At 42.1% G+C, this 22,892-nt stretch overlaps 1 protein-coding gene across 1 annotated transcript in view; it reads left to right on the top strand.

Moving 5' to 3' along the window:
• hop (tyrosine-protein kinase hopscotch) overlaps nt 1-22,892 on the top strand; it is a 243,615-nt gene that overhangs the window by 104,968 nt on the left and 115,755 nt on the right. The window contains exons 14-15 of the mRNA XM_068353566.1: nt 4,750-4,835; nt 12,003-12,090. Coding sequence (XP_068209667.1) covers nt 4,750-4,835; nt 12,003-12,090 — 174 coding nt within the window. The remainder of the gene's footprint in view (nt 1-4,749; nt 4,836-12,002; nt 12,091-22,892) is intronic.

The following is a 22,892-nucleotide window of genomic DNA, read 5'->3' as shown; positions in this document are numbered from 1 at the left end:
GTAAGACAATACCTATATGTGGAAGTGGCTAAGCCATCTGGCTGCAGTATGTTGGCTGTCGGCATATTGTCGGCAGGTATGAGAAGGGTTGCATGTCCCTTAACGTTTCCAGGGGGTGCCGGCAGACCGACGGTATGCCGGAGGCCGGTCCTGCAGGGTGGAAGGCATCAAGACAGACACATTGAGTATCTAAAATATAATACCATCGTGGCGACCGCCGGCACAGTGGCGGGTCGCCGGCAGGAGGCGGCGGCTCCGGCAGCCGACGGCTGACGGCCTGGTGAGCTTGGATCAATTCATAAGATAGATAAGCATATGGTTGTATACCTAGACCGCCGGCACGGAGGGTCAGCCAGCTGTTACTAGGTAAAATGGTTGGTGGGACGTCGGCTGTATGCCGACGGAAGGCGGCAGCCTCCGGCACACGGAAGGCTGACGTCTGAGAGGGGGGAGGGCATCTTATGAAAGAATGTCACCAGAGGCAAGGCGGTATCACCGGCTGTGGAGGCGGCAAGGGACCGGCACCAGGATAGACGGAGAGAAAGGTAAGGAGGGATGGGAGGAGTAAGACCACATACCCCTCCGGCATCCCTCCGGAGAGAGTGCACTCATGATAGGAGTAGATACTCCTAGCATCCGGCGGCAGGGGGCCGGCAGTCGGCCGGGTGCCTGGGGTAACCCAAGGGAGGGTTAGAGGGCACTCAAGAGGGGGAAACCCCCGCCGGCCGGACCGCTGCCGGCGACTACCCCCATAGAACGCTATGAAGGGTATGTGTACCAGAGCGGCCAGCTCAGCAGGAGAACAAGTTAGCCCTACCACTCCACCCAAGGGAGGAGTTGTAGGACTAAGGACAGATGTGTATAGGCAAGCCTACACCAAAGGGATAGGTGGGGAGGGAGAAGATGAGGGGTCTTTCTATAGGGGAGGCTCTGTACAATAACGGCCACCAAGGAAAGGGAGAATGCTCCCTAACCTAGGTTAGGTAACCAGAATGAGAATGGTACAGGAGTACAGTCTCAAACTATAAAAGAACAGAATCAACCCCCAGAGCTTAACCTAGAGAAGGAGGGTTAACTCCTAGGCTAGGTAAGCTGAAAGACACATCGCAAGTTGCAGGGAGGAAGGAGTAACCCAACCAGGTGCAACTGAGGAAGGGCAGAGCCGATCCTTATTTCTCGGTCACAACCCTAAGGGGTTATCATTCCCTTAGGGTAGACAGAGAAGCGATAAATACTCTGTTTGTAGACAAGATTCCCTTATATAGAAGGGAAAGCATGGCCACACAGAGGGAATGCCCGCAGGCAGGGGATTAGGGAGCATATAGCGGTTCCTACATTTAGGTTAGGGTGGAAAGATACGCAATCAACCCGGTCCCCTATATGGTCCCCGAAGGCGAAAACACTTACATCACAGTTAACAGTATGTTTAATAATGCCACAATCTTCATAACCTAACCTAGGAACACTGGTATATATCATGCATGAACACAAGCACTAGGCTATCCAGCCTAGGGGCTAAGCTAGCGATCTAGTATGGGGTCGAACGGCGACCGAGTCAGATGAGCGCTAAAACACGATATAAGTAATTCCTAGCTATGAAGACTAAATAACTAATAATATTAATTAGTTAAGAGACCGGATAAGGCTGTTCTGGCTAACTAAATAAGGCATGCGATATGAACAGCGACGCCATAAAATGGCGCGTCCGGGATCGGCACAGCTCCGCCACAAAACACAATATTTTACGAAAAGTAAAAGTTACTTTACGGCTAGAGCTTATTTAAACAATACTGGGACCTGGTACTCAACTTTCCAGAAGAAGGCGAGGCTGAAGGTAACGACATAACGGCGATGTAAGTCGATGAAAATCACACAAAGGGAAATCCGACCAAAGCAAGGGGCTACAGGCCTCAGGATGAGGACGGACGTGACGTCATTTAGCAATGGCGCCCGTTTGTTTACGTTTCGAGTACCAAAAGCAGCTACGGACGAGTGTAACTGTGGAACGGCTCCCCAGTTATTCTCCACCTTTCCATATCGAAGTGTTAACTCTATATGGGGTGCAGATAGCTGTGTGGTGTATTAATACATGTGTCCCCTGTTGATATACGATATCCTAGAGGGAAACCTTTAGGGTACTCGCACCAGAAGTTAGAATTCTGTGATAACCTTTAGTTTAATTCTCTGGGAATATCCCTGTAGTTAAATATACCCAAGGAAGCTACTGAAGGAACCTTCCATCAGGACGTCATGGCTTGAGCCCAAAAAAATTGATAGCAACATAGGAGTAACTAAAAAATGAATAAGAATTCTGAAAAATTAGGGAAAGTCTTCTTCCCTATATACAGAAAACTGTTGCAATTAATTCTTTGAGTATGAACTTATTTTCAAATGTAAAATAGACTAAAAGGCACATTGTAAATGCTGCTTGCAGAAGCAGCTCTGTATGTGTCTTTGTGATTGTAAAGGTTCATGCTCTCAGAGTTGGGATAGTCCCTAGACAAAACACTTGTCTCCAGTATTTGCCTCAGGCTATTAACAAATCATTATGAATCTTAATACACTATTGACATACTAACTACAACACTGTATTTTAATTTAAATGAACATTACTAAAGCTATTTAAAACGTTCAAAGTTGTTTTTTATTCTTTATATATCAATTGTGTTGTTTGCATGGACAGGCATGTTGTAAGAGCATTGTATATGATAATGAGAAAACAATCATTTTTTCAGTGTATCGCATCCTTTTATTGAATTTTTTTACCCAAATAATTTATATTTTGATACCATTTTGGTCATTATAGTCACAAAAGAATTTTAAATACAAAACATTGCATGTTTCCAGCTGCCATTTTAAAAAATATGTATGTTTAAAAAAGGAAGTGCGAGCTAATGGTTATTTTCTCAAATCAAGATGTTTCAAAACGTCAAAATATGAATCCAAGATGTCTATCGAGAACATCCAGTCTTTTTGTTTGATCTCTGCCAGAATCTTGAGTGTGTTTCCATTGAAAACTTTGTGAGCACTGTGAATTGTTAAGGGTTGAGAAATCTAGAACAGATTTCCAACCCTGGGAGCCTCTGGGTACCAGAAATAACCAGTTGTAAAACCATGGAGAGGGATTTAAGACATCTTCTATCACATCCTTCTCTGGAATTTTGCCATTTTTAGTAGTAGAATTAGAGGTTTTACTGTATTGCTTGAGGACACTGTTTCCTTTCCTCATTAAGTTATTTCCATTGGTAGAGTCCTTGGGCTTATATCATCCTGCTTTGCCAACTAGGGTTGTAGTTTAGCTATTGATAATAATAATAAGTGATATTGATATTATTATTATTATTATTATTATTATTATTATTATTATTATTATTATTATTATTATTATTATTATTATTACTTGCTAAGGTACAACCATAGTTGGAAAGCAGGGTGCTATAAACCCAAAGGCTCCACGGGAAAAATAGCAAAGTGAAGAAAGGAAATAAGGAAACTACAAGAGAAGTAATTAACAATTGAAATAAAATATTTTAAGAACAGTAACAGCATTAAAATAAATCTTTCATATATAAGTTATAAAAACTTTAAAAAAACAAGAGGAAGAGAAATAAGATAGAATAGATTGCCCAAGTGTACCCTCAAGCAAGAGAACTTTACCCTAAGACAGTGAAAGACCAGGGTACAGAGGCTATGACACTATCCAAGAGTAGTGAACAATGGTTTGATTTTGGAGTGTCCTTCTTCTAAAAGAGCTACTTACCATAGCTAAATAGTCTCTTCTACCCTTACCAAGAGGAAAGTAGCCACTAAACAATTACATTGCAGTAGTTAACCCCTTGAGTGAAGAAGAATTATTTGGTGATTTCAGTGTTGTCGGATTTATGAGGACAGAGGAGAATATGTAAAGAATAGGCCAGACTATTCGATATATGTGTAGGCAAAAGGAAAATGAGCTGTAAGCAGAGAGAAGGCTCCTGTGTAGTACTGTCTGGTTAGTCAAAGGACCCAATAGCTCTCTAGCTGTAGTATCTCAACAGGTGGTTGGTGCCTTGGTCAACCCACTACTGACAATAATAATAATAATAATAATGATAATTGATAATTGATGATAATGATAATGATAAAATGGAACTGGTTACCTTGATATGGGATATAAATTAGAAGGATCTGGTAATCTTCTTCGACCACAGTCAGCACCCATGGGGCCAGCAGCAGGTTTCTCCAAACGGGGAAGAAGTGGGACAGTCTTCCCAATACTGGAATTTGGTGGGATGGGGAGTGGGCCAATTGTTTTATATTTTCTGTGAGGTGATGATGTTGTAATGGTATCACTCATAGCAGATGAATTTTAGCAACTTGGTGCTTTGTCAAGTTTAGTGTGTCTGAACATGAAGGTCTCTTATATACACACACCGAGTCAGCTTTGCATGGTGATACATTGTCCCTAGACCAGGAGTTGTCAATATTTTTGTGGTATTTATATCCTTAGATGTCCTGTTCTAGCCTTTCAAAGGGAAGCCCTTGGAGAACACACAGCACCAACCCAGAAATGGGATTTTCCCAGGTCAAAATCCCCGTTATTACAGTTCAATGATGTCCGTATACATCATATGTTTTGACAACTTGTACAATTCAGAATATTATATTGTGTAAATGTAAAACATTCTATAAGAATTATAATGTTGATTATAATCCGTTTACTATAATTACCATATATGGACCTTATGTAAGTTTTTGTCTTTGAGATAGGTGCAGATATGGAAGAGGTTCGGCAGCTTTATGCAACTGGTCGTTTACTTCCACGTCCAGATCACTGCCCACAGGAACTTTATAAAGTAAGTTTTTAATTTCTTGGTTTTTGTTGAAAGCTTATTTTTTTTTTTGTATCAAAGAAACTTTAGTATCTTGCAAGCATACTTATTTATGTTTAGGTGTGTTAAGAGTTATTTGCAATTTTGAATACGATTTGATAGAGTAAATCAATACTGCAAACAGTTTTGGAACTTGATATATTTTAACTTAACAGACTCATTTTTAGTTATGATTCAGCAACATTCGAGTTATAATAGATTAGCTGTAATGAAATCAAAGTAATACAGAATTACCAATACAATTACTTCAACATATCACATGCCAAAATTATTGGACCAAGACGGAATACGTTTTCGAATTCGTTTAAGGTACTGTTCAAATAATGGTCAGGAAATACAGCTAGTTCTCCTAGATCTATTGCAAGAACTCTTCCAAATGATAAATTCTTAACAAAATTGACCTCAGTGATTAATGCTCTGGTATCACTAGTTTACGCTTGAATATGCAAGGGAAATTTGCCAGTGAGACATGAGAATTTTTTATCAGTTTCTTTAACAAATGGACATTACATCTAGACATTGGTCTATAAAGGAAACAAATCCCACAAATGAGTTTAATGACTATATTCTTAATGCTAGTTTTTCAATATCAAACTTACCCGATGATCATATAGCTGCATCCCTGCTGCCCGACAGAAAAAACCTACGGGCGGAATACGCCAGCGATCGCTATACAGGTGGGGGTGTACATCAACAGCGCCATCTGTCAAGTAGGTACTCAAGTACTCGATGTCAACAAAGAACCAATTTTCCCTCTGTCGTGCCACAGGCAAGACCTACTAAATACGCCGTCCCTAACTGGATTTGTTTTCACAACGATTTGGTGAAGTACACTATTCCAGTTTTGAGCTTTCGCTATGCAGGGGTTTTATCTTCATTTCAAAACTTGAACTCGTTTTGGATAGATTTAATTATGGTGACGAAGAGAGTATGGACTCTCTTTCACTTTTAAATGGCCGACCCTTCCCTTAGACGGAAGTGTTGGTGACGAAGAGAGTATGGACTCTCTTTCACTTTTAAATGGCCGACCCTTCCCTTAGACGGAAGTGTGTTTAGGTTTTTGGTAATTTTGCTTCTCAAGTTATAGATTTATTTTATTTTATATCTCTCCGCCTTTATAGGCCTCTTCGATTAACTTTCCATTTATTATAAACTTATAAAAATTAATTTTTATGTTTGTTTATATGCGACCTTTCCTAATAGTAGGCGGTCCTTACTTGGAACCGAAGTTAATTAACTTTGAGCCCGTCATATCGTATTTACCTTTTAAGAATTTATACTTTTTTAATTTTAATGTTTTTGAAAGAATTTCTTTGATAGTCTCGTACTGTTTTCAAAGATGAACTAACGTTTAGTTTAGTCTCCGCAGTTGTTGACGTTCAGAACGTTCAACTTGCGCTCTATCGTTACGATAGAGAGAGAGTATTTCACGGTTTCACGTTGCAGTAAGAGTAAACCGATTCTAGCGTTTCGTTCATTCTTTCTTAGCTTAAATGGTTTAAATTCTAATAAAGGAACTTTTTATTTGGGAAACCTTTCAGTTTTTTCCTTTAGCAAATAATATGTTTTAACGATATATAATTGGGCTCTTCTCTCAGGTTCTAAGTCAAGAGAGAAGAGAGAGAGAGATAGAGACGGAGGGAGAGAGAGGAGAATAAACGTTTCGTTCAAGCGGGTAACGTTGTTCTCGTTTTTTACTCTTCTCCCTAGTCGCTGTAGGGGAAGAAGGTAAAACTTTTCTAGAGTTTTATTCTTGTTCCCAGGCTTTATGCGGTGAGAGATTTTAAACGTAGTTTATTTGATCTAGTGTTTAGTCTCTTTTCCAGCCACTGAATTCTTTATCTTTAATTATGTTTTTCTGTTGCATTGTAAAACTGTTTTCGCAATTACTACCTTTTAATGAAGGATAGGATTGCGTGTTTCAGGTAGAAATCAGTTAAAGTTTCGATTTCAGTGAAATAAGTGCAAACAGAAAATCAAAAGTGATAAAGTGATATGCGCAAAGTGTTACAGTGTTGCGTTCGAGGGTTCGTCTGTTCGTGCCAGTTGTTCACCTAGTCCGGGACCTCTTACAAGCTCCCAAGCCCAGGGGAGAAGTAATGTCGAACGACTTATGGGTTCCACAGGTCTTGATCGACGAACAGACGTTTTCCTCGGTGGTTTCGGGTGTATCTACACACGTTGCCGACGTGATCGCCCCACCCACACAAAGACGAGAGAGCCCATTTATTCCTCGTCTGCGGAAGAGGTTTCTCGTAGAAACCATGGACCAAATCTTGCAGCTTTTTAAGTGCAAGTCGGTCCCTTCCGCGCAAGTCCAACGGCCTAGGTGTAGCCACTGGGTCAGTTCGGACTCGCTGCAGTCATCCGACGACTGCACACCTCCCAAGAGAGGCAAGGTGGTACCGCAACAGGCAGTAACTCCGTCTGTTGCCGCACCAGCTGTTTTAGACCCTCAGTCACAACGGACAGTAGCTCCGTTTGTTGCCGTCTTTTGTAGACCCTAGTGGTCCATGCTGCAGACTATGCAGTCTCAGCTTGCTTCCTTCATGCAGGAGTATCGTGCTGAGAAGGTTGACACTGCACCTGTTAACCTACAACCTGCCACGGTTGTGCGCTCAGCAGATACTGCGGCTGCCTGCTCCCACACTCCACCTGTGAGAGCTCCACCACCGATGCGCAGTCGACCCTGCCAGACGCATGTTCATGCGGCACCCTCCGTTGACATGCGTGAGCTACCGCATCAGCAGTGGGAAGGTGCTGTCAAGCTGCCGTGTTTTGACGCAATGCGGCATGCTCCGCAACCCACGGCAGTCCCTCCCACGCACCAGCACTCCGCTTTTGTTGTTGCCAGCTCCCACACTCCGGCTGCGGAGAAGGTTGACGATGCACCCGTTGGCCTACAGCCTGCCACGGTTGTGCGCCCAGCATGGCTGCCTGCTCCCACACTCTTGTTGTGAGAGCTCCTCCACCCATGCGCAGTCGACCCTGCCAGACGCATGCTGACTCCCACAGACACACGGAGCACTCCGTTGCCGTGCGTGAGCTACCACAAGCTGCCGTGTTTTGACACGGTGTGTCAGCCTCCGCAACACACTGTGGTTACCGCCACTCGCCCGCAGCAGACTAGTCAGTCAGGAGTTGAGGCTTCCCCACACAGCTTTGGTTGTTGCCAACTCACAGACTGTCAAGCAGTTACATGACGTTGCCTTCTGGTCTGCTACTAATGCACCAGTGCTGTATGTCCTCACGCACCTGTTGTGGTTGACAGTTCAGTTTTTGACAGTTCACAGACTGTCAAGCAGTTACATAACGTTGCCTTCTGGTCTGCTGCTTATGCACCAGTGAAACCCTCACTGAGATAACCTAGCTTTTCTCGGACATGGTTCCTGTAGATGAGAAAGTGCTGTTCTCCCTCCTTCTGATATTCCCTTGAGGACTCTGTCATTTGGAGAGGAGCCTTAAGCTGCTTAGCCTCCTATAGACTTTAATTAAAGCATAACATGCTTCCAGGGATGGTAAATGGTTCCGCTTCAGTCGCTAACCCCATCTGTTGCCACACCTGCTCCCATAGACCTTGGGCTTTGTTGCAAGACATACAGTCCAAGCTTAGTCCTTGATAGAGGATTTTTTACGGAGAAGAACCTTCTAGCCAACAACCTTCCTACCGGTTGGTTGTACGCCCTGTTGACGCTGAGGTATCCTACTCACGTCCGCCAGTTGAGATGGTTCCTCCACCGGTGCGACCCAGTGTGGGTTGCCAGTCGCACGTTGACGTTAAGCGACTCTCGGAGGTGGTTGTGGACGTTCAGTGTGTCACTAGGAAGACGTTCAACAACCAGCAGAGATGACTTGTTGTGACGCAGTGCGGCAACCTCAGCAACCCGATAAGGGGTTGTCTGCACAACCCAGACAGTCTAGACAGTTTCGGGTTGTCGCTGTACTTCCTCGCGTCCCCATGGTTGACAGTTCACAGACTGTGCAGCAGTACCATGATCTTGTGTCCGGCTCCGTCACGCATCCATCAGTGCGACCGGATTCAGCGAGTCAGACGTTGCCCACTCCGTTGCCGTTTCCTCATCAGTTTCGGATGAGGAACCCTCTGATGAGGACATGGCTGAACAAGACGATCAACCCCCAGCCCTGCTATCCATCCAGAAGATGCTGAAGAAGGAACACGGCCCTGTCAGGCTGTGGATGAGTCTGGTTAGGACACTGTCATCCGTGGTTCAATTGGTGTCACTTGGAAGACTACACCTCCGTCCTCTTCGGTATCATCTAGCTCTTCACTGGAAAAGGACAAGACGCTAGAAGCGGTCTCGATCCCGGTTTCCGGAAGATAAGTCTGGTCTGACTTGATGAAAGGACTTTATCTACCTTTGAAAGGGTCTTCCCCTGACTGTTCAGACTCCCAACCACGTTCTCTTCTCAGACGCATCGGACGTAGGCTGGGGTGCGACCTTAGGCGGTAGGGAATGCTCGGGATTATGGAACTCGAGTCAAAGGACAATGCATTTCAACTGCAAGAAGCTTCTGGCAGTACGTCTGACCTGGAAAAGCTTCAGGTCTCTCCTTCAAGGCAAAGTAGTGGAGGTGAACACGGTCAACTCCCTGCTTTGATGTACATCTCCTAGCAAGGAGGGACCTACTCTCTGACATGGTACGAGTTCGCAAGTGACCACCTCTCCTGTTCAACAGGTCTAGACTTTTCACTAGTAACGAGTTTCATCCAAGGCAACTTGAATGTCTTAGCAGATTGTCTCAGTAGGAAGGGACAATAATTCCAACATATTGGACCCTCCACAAGGATGTATGCAAGAGACTTTGGGTCACCTGGGGCCAGCCAACCATAGATCTCTTCGCAACCTCGATGTCCAAGAGGCTCTCAATACTTTGCTCACCTATCCCGGACCCAGCAATAGTTCTTATAGATGCCTTTCTACTAGATTGGTCTCATCTAGATCTATATGCATTCCCTCCGTTCTAGATTGTCAACAAGGTACTGCAGAAGTTCGCCTCTCACGAAGGGACAAAGTTGACGCTAGTTGCTTCCCTCTGGCCCGCGAGAGAATAACTTACCGAGGTACTTCGATGGCTAGTAGACGTTCCCAGAACTCTTCCCCTAAGGGTGGACCTGCTACGTCTGCCACGCGTAAAGAAGGTACTCCAAGGCCTCCACGCTCTTCGTCTGACTGCCTTCAGAGTATCGAAAGACTCTCGAGAACTAGAGGTTTTTTCGAAGGAGGCAACCAGAGCGATTGCTAGAGCAAGGAGAACATCCACCCTTAGAGTCTACCAATCGAAGTGGGAAATCTTCCGAAACTGGTGCAAGTCAGTATCCGTATCCTCGACCAGTACCTCTGTAACTCAAATAGCTGACTTCCTCTTATATCTGAGGAAAGAGCGATCTCTTTCAGCTCCCACTATCAAGGGTTACAGAAGCATGTTGGCATCAGTCTTCCGTCACAGAGGCTTAGATCTTTCCAACAATAAAGATCTACAGGACCTCCTTAAGTCTTTTGAGACCACGAAGGAGCGTCGTTTGGTTACACCTGGTTGGAATTTAGACGTGGTTCTAAGATTCCTTATGTCAGACAGGTTCGAACCACTTCAATCAGCCTCCCTGAAAGATCTCACCTTTAAGACTCTTTTCCTGATATGCTTAACCACAGCTAAAAGAGTCAGTGAGATTCCTGCCTTCAGCAAGAACATCGGATTCTCATCCGAAACGGCTACATGTTCTACATCTTGGTTTTCTAGCCAAACACGAGCTGCCTTCTCGGCCTTGACCAATATCGTTCGATATTCCAAACTTATCGTATGGTTGGAAATGAACTAGAAAGAGTATTATGTCCTGTAAGAGCTCTTAAGTTCTATTTTAAAACCTTTACGAGGCCCGTCTGAAGCTTTATGGTGTTCAGTTAAGAATCCATCTTTGCCTATGTCAGAGAATTCTTTATCCTATTTTTATCAGACTGTTAATACGAGAAGCTCATTCCCTTCTGAATGAGGAAGACCAAGCTTGGCTGAAGGTAAGGACACACGAAGTTAGAGCTGTCACAACTTCCGTGGCCTTTAAACAAAATAGATCTCTGCAAAATATATTCGACGCAACCTATTGGAAAAGCAAATCAGTGTTCGCGTCTTTTATCTTAAGAATGTCCAGTCTCTTTACGAGAACTGCTACACTCTGGGACCATTCGTAGCAACGAGTGCAGTAGTGGTGGGGGCTCCACCACTACAATTCCCTAATTCCAGAACCTTTTTAATCTTTCTCTTGAAATATTTTTGGGTTGTCCGGAAGGCTAAGAAGCCTTTCGCATCCTACTTGATTTGGCGGGTGGTCAAAATCATTTCTTGAGAAGCGCCTAGATTAGAGGTTTTGATGAGGACCTTTAGTATGGGTTGCAACCCTTCATACTTCAGCTCCTAGGAGTCGCTCAGCATCCTATGAGGATCGCGAGGCTCAGTAAGGAAGACGTACTTAAAAAGGCAGAGTAATTGTTCAAGTCGTCTTCCTTACCAGGTACTTATTTATTTTATGCTTGTTATTTTGAATAACTGCTAAAATGAAATACGGAATACTTAGCTCATAATGTCAACTTGTAATGCTGGTCTCTACCCACCCCCCTGGGTGTGAATCAGCTATATGATCATCGGGTAAGTTTGATATTGAAAAATGTTATTTTCATTAGTAAAATAAATTTTTGAATATACTTACCCGATGATCATAAATTAAAGGACCCACCCTTCCTCCCCAATAGAGAACCAGTGGGACAGAGGAGAAAATTGGTTCTTTGTTGACATCGAGTACTTGAGTACCTACTTGACAGATGGCGCTGTTGATGTACACCCCCACCTGTATAGCGATCGCTGGCGTATTCCGCCCGTAGGTTTTTTCTGTCGGGCAGCAGGGATGCAGCTATATGATCATCGGGTAAGTATATTCAAAAATTTATTTTACTAAGGAAAATAACATTTTATACAATTTTATATACTTTAACATGGGTATACAGTATCTAATATCATTTGTTTCCTTTAGATCTGTTTGATATTACAAAGATCAATATTTCTGGTTCCTTTGATTAGTTCATTTATTATTTAAATGATGAGAATAATTTTTTGTTACAGGTGATGCTAAGGTGTTGGTCTCCAGACCCTCAAACCAGACGTCAACCACAGGCAATCATGCGAGATGTCAACCAAATCCTTTACCAGGGTTAGTCATTTGTTGTGCTATTGTTTTCCTATTTTTAAATATTAAACTTAGCCGGTGAATATATAATAGCTGACGGCTCGACAGAATCCAAAAACTCGCGAGCGATCGCCATGAAGGTAGCGGGTGTGCCCACCAGCGCCGACTATCGGCCAGATACCGCATATACATGTAAACAGCTCCAGTTCTTCTCTGTCGGTTTCATCGACAAGTCGATTCCACTCGCTTTATGACCTCGAGTTTTCTACCGAATTGGTGAAGTACTTGGTTTTGGTTTTATTGCTTTCGCCGTGTTGGATTATTCAATACTATCCTCAAAAGAAATGCTTTTGAAAGGAGAGTAAAAGTGTTTTGCCCTTGCTTTTTTATCTCTGGTTTTTTTCCATAGAGTAAAGATGGCCGACCCTTCCCTCAGTGTACGGAAGTGTGTTTTAGGCTTTTAGTAATTATTTTATCACGTTAAAAATTATTGTTGATAATTATAGATTTTCCTCTATATATTTTATATCTCACCCGCCTTTATTAGACCTCTTCGATTAGCTTTCCATTTATACTAAACATCAAGATAAATTTTATGTTTTTGTTTATATGCGGCCTTTACCTCCGAGATGTAGGCGGTCCTAACTTGGAAACCGAAGTTAAACAACGTTGAGCCCATTCAACTTTTATTTTCGTTAAGTTTAAATCATTTGCTCTGTAAGAGTTATGAAATGAATATTTTTTAGAAAATATTTTAAGAAAGATATTCTTTGAATAGTCTTCGTGCTTTTTTTTTCAAAGATGAACTAACGTTTGGTTTATTTATGCTACGCAGTTTGCGCTCTATCGTTACGATAGAGAAAGAGAGAATCACGGTTTCACTTTGCAGAAAGAGTAAATCGATTTTGACGTTTTGTTAATTCTTCTTTCAAACTGAAGTGTTTTAAATACTAATTTAAAGGAACTTGTTAATTTTCATTTTCTTAGTCCTTTCAGTTTTTTCCTTTGGTCAAATAACCTGTTTATTGACGAAGGGTGAGTGGGCTTTTCTCTTGTATGTGACAAGAGAGAGAGAGATAGAGAGACGGAGAGAGAGAGAGGAAGAGAGAACGATCCGATCTTTATTCTCGTCCCAAGGGAGTTTAGGAGCGAGTAACGTTGTTCTCGATTCAGTTTACTCTCGTCCCAAGTCTCTGTACGGGGAGAAAGGATAAAACGTTTTTAGTTTTTATTCTCGTCCCAAGGCACTGTACGGTGAGAGATTGAAAACGTAGTCTTTAATGAACTAGTGTTTAGTCTCCTCCCCAGTCACTGATCCTTTTTAACTTTATATATTTCCGTTTTATTCGATATATATGTTTACTGATTTTTGCTTGTACTAATGTGCTTACATTATACGACTCATTTCGCAATTATAACCTTTTGATGTAAGGGAGAATTGCGTGCTTCAGGTAGAAATCAGTTTTATTCATGCCTAATGTGAAATTATTGAAAAATACGATATCAGTGAAGTAAGTGCAAAAACAGAAAATCGTAGTGATAAAGTGATAATTGCGCAAAGTGTTTTTTAGTGTTGCGACCGAGGGTTCGTCTGTTCGTGCTTGTCGTTCACCTAGTCCGAGACCTCTTTCAGGCTCCCATGCTACCAGGGAGAAGTAATGTCGTAGGACTTATGGGGACGAGAGGCTTTAACCAACGAACAGACGTTCCCTCTATGGTATCGGGCGTGTCTCGCAAGATCGCCCCTACCATAGACGAGCGAGGCTGTTTTCTCCTCGTCATCCGAAGGCTTCTCGCAAAAGAAACCTTGGAGCAAAGTTTCTAGACCCTTAAAGCGGAAGTCAGTCCCTTCAGGACAGGTCCAGCGTCCTGGCTGTAGCCATGGGGACAGCTCTGACCCTTTGCAGTCGTCGGAAGACGGTTCGCCTATTAAACGCAAGCGTAACACGGAGTCCGAGGGTCGCGGTAAAGGCAATGTTTTGCCAACACAGACGTTACCGTCGTCTCGGCCCGTTCCGACTCCCGTTGATCCTAAATGGGTTGTCCTGCAGGACATGCAGACTAAGTTTGCCTCCCTTATGGAGAAGTATGACGTTGAGCAGGTTCACGATGAACCTTCGCTTTCGAGTCGCCGTTACGCTTAACGAGACTCTGGCCGTCAGCCGTCCAAACGAGCATTTACTCGTCCTTTTGACATTATGAAACGTGATGTCGGTAGTTTGTCACGTCAGTCACGTGACTTGGATCCTCTATCGCTGCAGTCCCGTGTTGACTTTCAGCCGCTGCCGCAGCCTCGTGTTGACGTTCAGCCACTGCCGCAGTCTCGTGTTGACGTTCAGGACGTTCGCCAACCAGCTACAGTTGCCTTGTTTTGACGTTGAGCGTCAAGCACCGCAGTCAAGGGTTGTTTTGACTGCTCAGTCTAGGCAGTCAAGGCAGTCTCGACTTGACGTCGAGCGTCCATCAACTCCTGTTGTTGTTACTGGTCAGTCCTTTCAGCAGCGACATGACGTCGCTTCCTTGACTGCTACTGCTGCTCCTTTGCGTGTGGACTTTGCCTGTCAAGCATTGCCACCGCGGCAGGTCTCTCCTTTTCATGAGACTCGGCAATTGTCGGACGAGGTTCCTTCAGATGAGGAAGTTGCTGATCCCCCTCCTACTGATATTCCCTTGGGGACTTTGTCAGACGGAGAGGAGCCTAAAGCTGCTCAGCCCTCTATGGACTTTAAATAAATCATGCTGATTTTTAAGGATCTTTGTCCGGACCATTTTGTAACTGCTGCTCCTCGTTCGCCTAAACGTCAGAGTTTACACTAGGCCTAGCTACTTCGAAGCCGTTGTTTTCTAAGCTAGTGCTCTCTCGCTCTTCTAAGAGAGCTTTACGTTTGCTAGGCGACTGGTTGATCACCAGGAGGAGTTTGGGGGAGACAGCCTTTGCTTTCCCTCCTTTTAAACTGGCTTATAGAGCGAGCGTCTGGTATGACACGGGAGAAGTTCTCGGCTTGGGAGTTCTTGCCTCTGCCCAGAGAGACTTCTCAAGCCTCATAGACTCTCCCCGGCGCCTGGCCATGAGACGCTCCAAGATTTTATGGTCGGCTTCAGAGCTAGACCATCTCCTGTTAGGAGTTTTTCGAGCGTTTGAAGTTTTGCTGTACAATTATGTCATGCATGAACAAGGCTATCAGGGATGGCTCCAATGATCTGGCAGCCACGTTCACTGCAGGAGTACTTAAGATGTAAGTACGCTCAATGTGTTCATTGTCAAGACAAACTTCACAATGAAGACTACCAAGCTGTCTTGACAGCATTAAGGGAAGGCGACTGGATGGTCTCTCTCGACCTTCAGGATGCATACTTCCACATCCCGATTCATCCAAACTTTCAACTACATCTGAGGTTTGTGGACGGGAAAGTAATGTACCACTGTCGAGCACTGTACTCCGACCTCATTCCTGCTCCTCTTGTTTTTACAAGGCCCTTGCAAAATGTAGCAAGCTTTCTACATTTTTTGAGGATTCAGAGCCTCCCTTTATTTTGACGACTGGCTAATCAGGGCGTCGTCATTATTTCGCTGTCTGGAGAGCCTCTAATGGACATTAGACCTAACCAAGGAGCTAGGTCTCATAGTGAACGTAGAGAAGTCGTAACTTACAGTACCCCATCCCAGACTATTCTTTTTTTGGGAATGGAGATACAGTGTCTGATTTTTCGGCCCTTTTCGTCTCCCGCAAGAATGGAACAAGCTCTGTTAAAAGTCCTTCACTTGCAAGAGAAAAACAGTTGCTCTGTAAGAGTTTGAACTAGCCTCGTGGGAACTCTTTCATCGCTGGAGTAGTTTATCTCTCTGGGGAGACTCAACCTATGCCCTTTCCGATTTCACCTAAAACATTGGAACAAGGAGAAGGGCTTAGTGAGTATCTCTTTCCCAATCTCCAACTCAGTCTTGACATGTCTGACTTGGTGGGACAGCAACATCAGACTTCGAGAAGGTCTTTCTCTTGCGATCAAGAACCCAAACCATGTGTTGTTTTCAGATGCATCGGATTTGGGTTAGGGAGCTCCACTGGACAGTCTGGAAGGCTCGGGTCTTTGATCCACGGATCAGAAGGAACTCCATTTAAGGCAGTAACATCTCTCCTTTGGCGAGATTTGTGCAAGGAAATGAATGTCTTGGCGGACGGCCTCAGCAGAAGAGGACAAGTCATCTCCATGGAGTGGACGTTGCATAAGACTGTGTGCGAGAAGCTATGGATGACATGGGGTCAACCCACCATAGATCTTTTTGCGACTCTCTCTGACAAAGAGGCTCTCGACTTACTGCTTTCCAGTTCCAGATCCAGAGGCAGCCCACATAGACGCTTTCCTGCTGGACTGGTCTCACCTGGACGTTTATGCCTTTCCACCTTTCAAGATCCTAGACAAGGTGCTGCAGAAGTTCACCTCTCACGAAGGGACCAGGTTGACATTGGTTGCTCCACTCTGGCCCGCGAGAGAGTGGTTCACAGAGGTACTTCAATGGCTGGTAGACGTTCCAAGGAGTCTACCTTTAAGGATGGATCTCTTACGGCAGCCCCACGTAAGGAGTCTTCATCAAAGCCTCCCCGCGCTTCGTCTGACTGCCTTCAGACTATCGAAAGACTCTTAAGAGCTCGAGGATTTTCGAAGGAGGCAGCCAGAGCGATTGCGAGAGCTAGGAGAGCATCTACCATCAAGGTCTACCAGTCGAAGTGGGAAGTCTTTAGAGACTGGTGCAAGTCATCATCCATTTCCTCTTCCAGGACCTCTGTAGCCCAAATTGCAGACTTTCTCCTACATCTGAGAAATGTTCGCTCCCTCCCAGCGCCCACTATTAAGGGCTATAGGAGCATGTTGGCGTCTGTGTTCAGACATAGAGGCTTAGATCTGTCCAATAATAAAGATCTCCAAGATCTCCTTAAGTCCTTCGAGACCTCTAAGGAGCGTCGTATGGCAACTCCTGGATGGAACTTAGACGTGGTCCTAAGGTTCCTAATGTCCGACAGGTTTGAGCCATTACATTCAGCCTCCCTGAAGGATCTCACCCTCAAGACGCTTTCTTAGTGTGCTTGGCTTCGGCTTAAAGGGTCAGTGAGATCCATGCCTTCAGTAGGAACATCGGCTTTTCTACAGATAAAGCCACATGTTCACTTCAGCTTGGTTTTCTTGGCCAAAAATGAACTGCCTTCTCGTCCTTGGCCTAAGTCATTTGATATACCTTGCCTGTCAGAGATCGTAGGCAACGAGCTTGAAAGAGTGCTGTGTCCAGTTAGAGCTCTGAAGTTTTATTTAGCTCGGACTAAATCCTTACGAGGTGGATCTGAGGCCTTGTGGTGCTCAGTTAAGAAGCCTTCATTGCCTATGTCAAAGAATGCTTTGTCATATTTTATTAGATTTTTAATCCGAGAGGCTCATTCTCACTTGAGTGAAAAAGATCGTTGCTTGCTTAAGGTTAAGACGCACGAAGTAAGAGCTATAGCAACTTCCGTGGCCTTTAAGCAAAACAGATCTCTGCTAAGTATTATGGACGCGACCTTTTGAAGAAGCAAGTCGGTATTCGCGTCATTTTACTTAACCCTGGATAGGTACGCTCCTCGGACACCCTTTTAAGGGTATACTCGGACGCGAACGACCCCGACGCCAAAAAAAATTCTTGAAAAATCAGTTTTTGCAGTAACCTCCTTTTTTCTTTTGCCAAAAAAAACTTCAATGAATGCTTAAAACAACTGTAAAGATAAATACTACTCATCTGTAGAAAAAAAAAAGACCTTACATAAAAATTCATAAAAAAAAAGTTTATACATATATACACAAATCCTTTTAGGAATTGATTCTTGAATGTTTAGGACACATCTTGATGTATTTTGGATGAAGTCAGACCCATGGAGGTGAAGATCTGAAATGAGAAAAAAAGGGTAACTTTTTTTGGCCAAAAAAATTTGTCCAAATTTCATGAATTTTTTTGGGTACCCAAATGAAATAGAAAGTGGCTAATTTTTTTAGGGAATAAACATATGTTATCCTAAAATAGAAATATGTAAAAAAACCTTCATTATTTTGTAAATTACATTTATATCAGGGGCCATATCTAAAGGTAATTTTTTGAGTACTTAGAAATTTCGTAAAAAAATACATATATTTAATATATAATATGATATTTATGCAGGTAAAAATATACCAAAATATCACAAATTTTATAGGGAACAAGAATATATATAGAGAGGGCAGCTTACGCTTCGGATATGTCCACAAAATGGCCGCCAACCACACTGACTCAGACTCCCTAATCTGCCACTTGAAATGTAGGAAGGGTATGTCAATTTCAAGGTGTTATTTACTAATCTAATTATTATTGGATATGCATAAAAATTGTATGGTGGGTTGTTGGATAATTGTCGATTATTTTACGACTATAAAATTAAAATTCTGACCCAAAAAATTTTTTTTGAAGGGAAATAAAATCGAAAAAAAAAAAAAATGTAAAACAATATAATATTTTAGCTAAAAAAATTTGATGATATTCAATCAAAAAAAAAGTAAACAAAATTTTCCGACAAATAAACATCTAGAGGAATCATTACTCTGTGATAGTTCCTTAGTACGTAGTAATTTTGAAAGAATTGGGAAAAAACGAAAAAATGGCAATCACCGGAAAATCGAACACATACCTATATATACGCCATATCTGGCTAAAAAAAAGATAGGCATGGGTAGCCAGATCATCTAGAAACACTTTCCAACACTATAAAAATATAAGTTTTGCGACACTACTTGCCAATTCCTTACGGTAACATGACTAAGCAAAAAAATGCAAAACAAATAAAAAGGGGCACTCGCGGAAAAATGGCTAACATTCTAATATACGGCATTTCAGAAAAAAAAAATTCAGCCACGTGCTAGGCAAACCATCAAGGCACATTTTCCGACAAATAAACATCTAAATGAATAATTACTCTGTGATAGTTCCTTAGTACGTAGTAATTTTGAAAGAAATGGGAAAAAACGAAAAAATGGCAATCACAGGAAAATCGAACACATACCTATATATACGCCATATCTGGCTAAAAAAAGAAGATAGGCATGGGTAGCCAGATCATCTAGAAACACTTTCCAACACTATAAAATTATAAGTTTTGCGACACTACTTGCCAATTCCTTACGGTAACATGACTAAGCAAAAAAATGCAAAACAAATAAAAAGGGGCACTCGTGGAAAAATGGCCATTCTAATATACGGCATTTCAGAAAAAAAAAATTTCAGCCACGTGCTAGGCAAACCATCAAGGCACATTTTCCGACAAATAAACATATAAATGAAATATTACTCTGTGATAGTTCCTTAGTACGTAGTAATTTTGAAAGAAATGGGAAAAAACGAAAAAATGGCAATCACAGGAAAATCGAACACATACTTATATATACGCCATATCTGGCTAAAAAAAAAATAGGCATGGGTAGCCAGATCATCTAGAAACACTTTCCAACACTATAAAAATATAAGTTTTGCGACACTACTTGCCAATTCCTTACGGTAACATGACTAAGCAAAAAAATGCAAAACAAATAAAAAGGGGCACTCGCGGAAAAATGCCCAACATTCTAATATACGGCATCTCAGATAAAAAAAAAAAGACATGCACGTGTTAGCCCAACCATCAAGGCACACTTTCTAACACATAAACATGAAAAAAAAATCAATAATATACGGCAATTCCTTACTACGTAGTAAATTTTTACAAATATTGAAAAAAACAGAAATTGGCAACCGCAGTTAAATACCCAATATACCAATAACTACGTCGTATCTGACAAAAACAAAATCACGCATGGGTAGCCAGATCATCTAAACACACTTTCCAACACTAAAAAAGCAAAAGTTTTACGATACTATTTCGCAATATCTTACGGAAAAATGACTTGGCAAAAAAATGAAAAAAAATGAAAAAGGGACACTCGCGGTAAAATGCCCGACATTCTAATATACGGCATCTCAGATAAAAAAAAAGACATGCACGTGTTAGCCCAACCATCAAGGCACACTTTCTAACACATAAACATGAAAAAAAAAATGAATAATATACGGCAATTCCTTACTACGTAGTAATTTTTACAAATATTGAAAAAATACAGAAATTGGTAACCGCAGTTAAATACCCAATATACCAATAACTACGTCGTATCTGACAAAAACAAAGTCATGCATGGGTAGCCAGATCATCTAGACACACTTTCCAACACTAAACAAGCAAAAGTTTTATGACCCTATTTGGCAATATCTTACGGAAAAATGACTTGGCAAAAAAATGAAAAAAAATGAAAAAGGGGCACTCGCGGTAAAATGGTCCTCGTGGTGATGAACGACATTTTAACTAAAAAAAAAATCATGCACATGGTAGCCAAACAATCCACCAAGACTTTCCACAACTGATAACCTATACAAGTTGCACCATTCTACGACAATTTCATAATACGTAATAACTTTGATAATTATGCAAACTACCTTAGAAGGGTAAACTCGGTCGCGCTCGACCCCGACGCGTCTCAGAAATCGGGGAAGGAGTACAGCTACAGCAATGCACATCTGGACACTACTAGAGCGTGTAGGGGAGACACCTCCTGCAGGTCGATCACCCACAAATTCAGTCACGGGGGTGAGTCACGTGAGAAAAACCTGTTTTTTTTTGACGCTCGGGGTCGCAAACGACCCATCGTACCTATCCAGGGTTAAAAGATGTCCAGACTCTTTATGAGGACTGCTACACACTGGGTCCATTCGTTGCAGCGAGTGCAGTAGTGGGTAAGGGTTCTACCACTACATTCCCTTAATTCCAATATCCTTTTAATCTTCTCTTGAAATGTTTTTAATTGGGTTGTACGGAAGGCTAAGAAGCCTTTCGCATCCTTTTTGATTTGGCGGGTGGTCAAATGTCATTTCTTGAGAGCGCCCAGATTAAGGGTTTTGATGAGGTCCTGTTGTATGGGTTGTCGCCCTGGATACTTCAGCTCCTGGGAGTCTTTCAGCATCCTAAGAGGATGGCTGGGCTTCGTGAGGAAAGCGGACTAACAAGGCAGAGTAATCGTTTAGAGTCAGCTTCCTTACCAGGTACCTATATTTATTTGGGTTTTGTTATGATATAACTGTCAAAAACTCTAAGCATATACGCCGTAAACTGTATTAATACTGGTCTCTACCCACCACCATGGGTGTGAATCAGCTATTATATATTCACCGGCTAAGTTTAATATTTAAAAATGATATTTTGATTATAAAATAAATTTTTGAATATACTTACCCGGTGATGAGAAGAACTGGAGCTGTTTACATGTATATGCGGTATCTGGCCGATAGTCGGCGCTGGTGGGCACACCCGCTACCTTCATGGCGATCGCTCGCGAGTTTTTGGATTCTGTCGAGCCGTCGGAGACGTCAGCTATTATATATTCACCGGGTAAGTATATTCAAAAATTTATTTTATAATCAAAATATCATTTTGAAGCTGAGAACAGATTATTTTGGTTGTTGTTATTTTTAGTTTTATTTAATCTAAACATGAGCCTCTGCATGTAATCATGGTATCAATTATAAGAAAAATGAGGTGAAGAATTAATATTCCATCTTTATCTACTCATATAGAGTGAAATGTTCCAAAACTGTAAAGCAAGCAAGCTGAAATAATTAGCAACAAATTAGGGCATTTGTAAATGCCACTATTAGTGGTCCCACAAATGATGCTAATTGCCTCCTATTGAGCAATAGATTGGTGTGGTTTCTGGGCTACTGGTAGAGGAGACATAAGCACAATTGGCCTCATCACGCTTATGCCTTCATAACATACTATCAGAAACTTGGGAGAAGATTTATTTTAATTATCTCAGGTAAGTGAATGTTATTGAGCTGATTGCTCGACGCTTAAGATTTTCCATCTTGTCTTTCCAGATGTAACTTTCTAAAAAGGCAAAGTTTTAAGGGACTTGTTGTGTTAAGTCATATATTCCAATATAGTTATTCATTATACCTATTGGTATTCGTTGTAGTTTATCAGCTGAATTGGTATAAAAGTCTAATACAGTATGTTTTATGTTGAGTCAGGTAGGTTTTTGCACTTGTTAGTTCCCCGTTGTTATGAATTAAAATGAGAAGATGCATAATTTGCAGAAAGTAGACTCTGAAAGCAAGTGTCCTTGCATATACAGGTACTAGCAAAGTGGTATTAATATCCTGTACATATTTGGGGCTATAGAGAACTAAAACTAAGTAGCTTTAAGAAATTTTCTTGTAATTTTTTTTGGAGCCCAGGGCCATTAGGGAGACTTCCATGATGTCTCAATTTTTGACGGATTTACCTTTTTGTAATATTGTAAACAGGTGTTCACATTTAAAACTTATAACATTTAAGACCTTTGTGTTTATAAGTTTAGAAAAACTGTTGTCTGTCATTTACTCTCTTAAAGCTGAAAAAAATAAACTAAATGCCTCTTTCAACTCTTGAAGGTGATCACCTTGAAGCAAAAAAAACTATTAGGTAAGAAATAACCTTTGGGTATCAGTGCTTTGTTTTATCCAAAACCAAGAAATGAATCCCTTTGTCCAGTTTTAATTCAACACTGGGCATTTAATTCTCCATTGCATTTACACTTTTTTTCCTATTCAGTACACACTATACATCCATATACCAAGGCACTTCCCCCAAGCTTGGGGGGTAGCCGACATCAACAAATGAAACAAAACAAAAAGGGGACCTCTACTCTCTACGTTCCTCCCAGCCGTAGAGAGTAGAGGTCCCCTTTTTGTTTTGTTTCATTTGTTGATG

The sequence above is a fragment of the Palaemon carinicauda genome, chromosome 30 (genome assembly GCF_036898095.1).
Source record: "Palaemon carinicauda isolate YSFRI2023 chromosome 30, ASM3689809v2, whole genome shotgun sequence".
Taxonomy (NCBI): Eukaryota; Metazoa; Arthropoda; class Malacostraca; order Decapoda; family Palaemonidae; genus Palaemon; species Palaemon carinicauda.
This window is presented reverse-complemented; position numbering and strand designations above follow the sequence as displayed.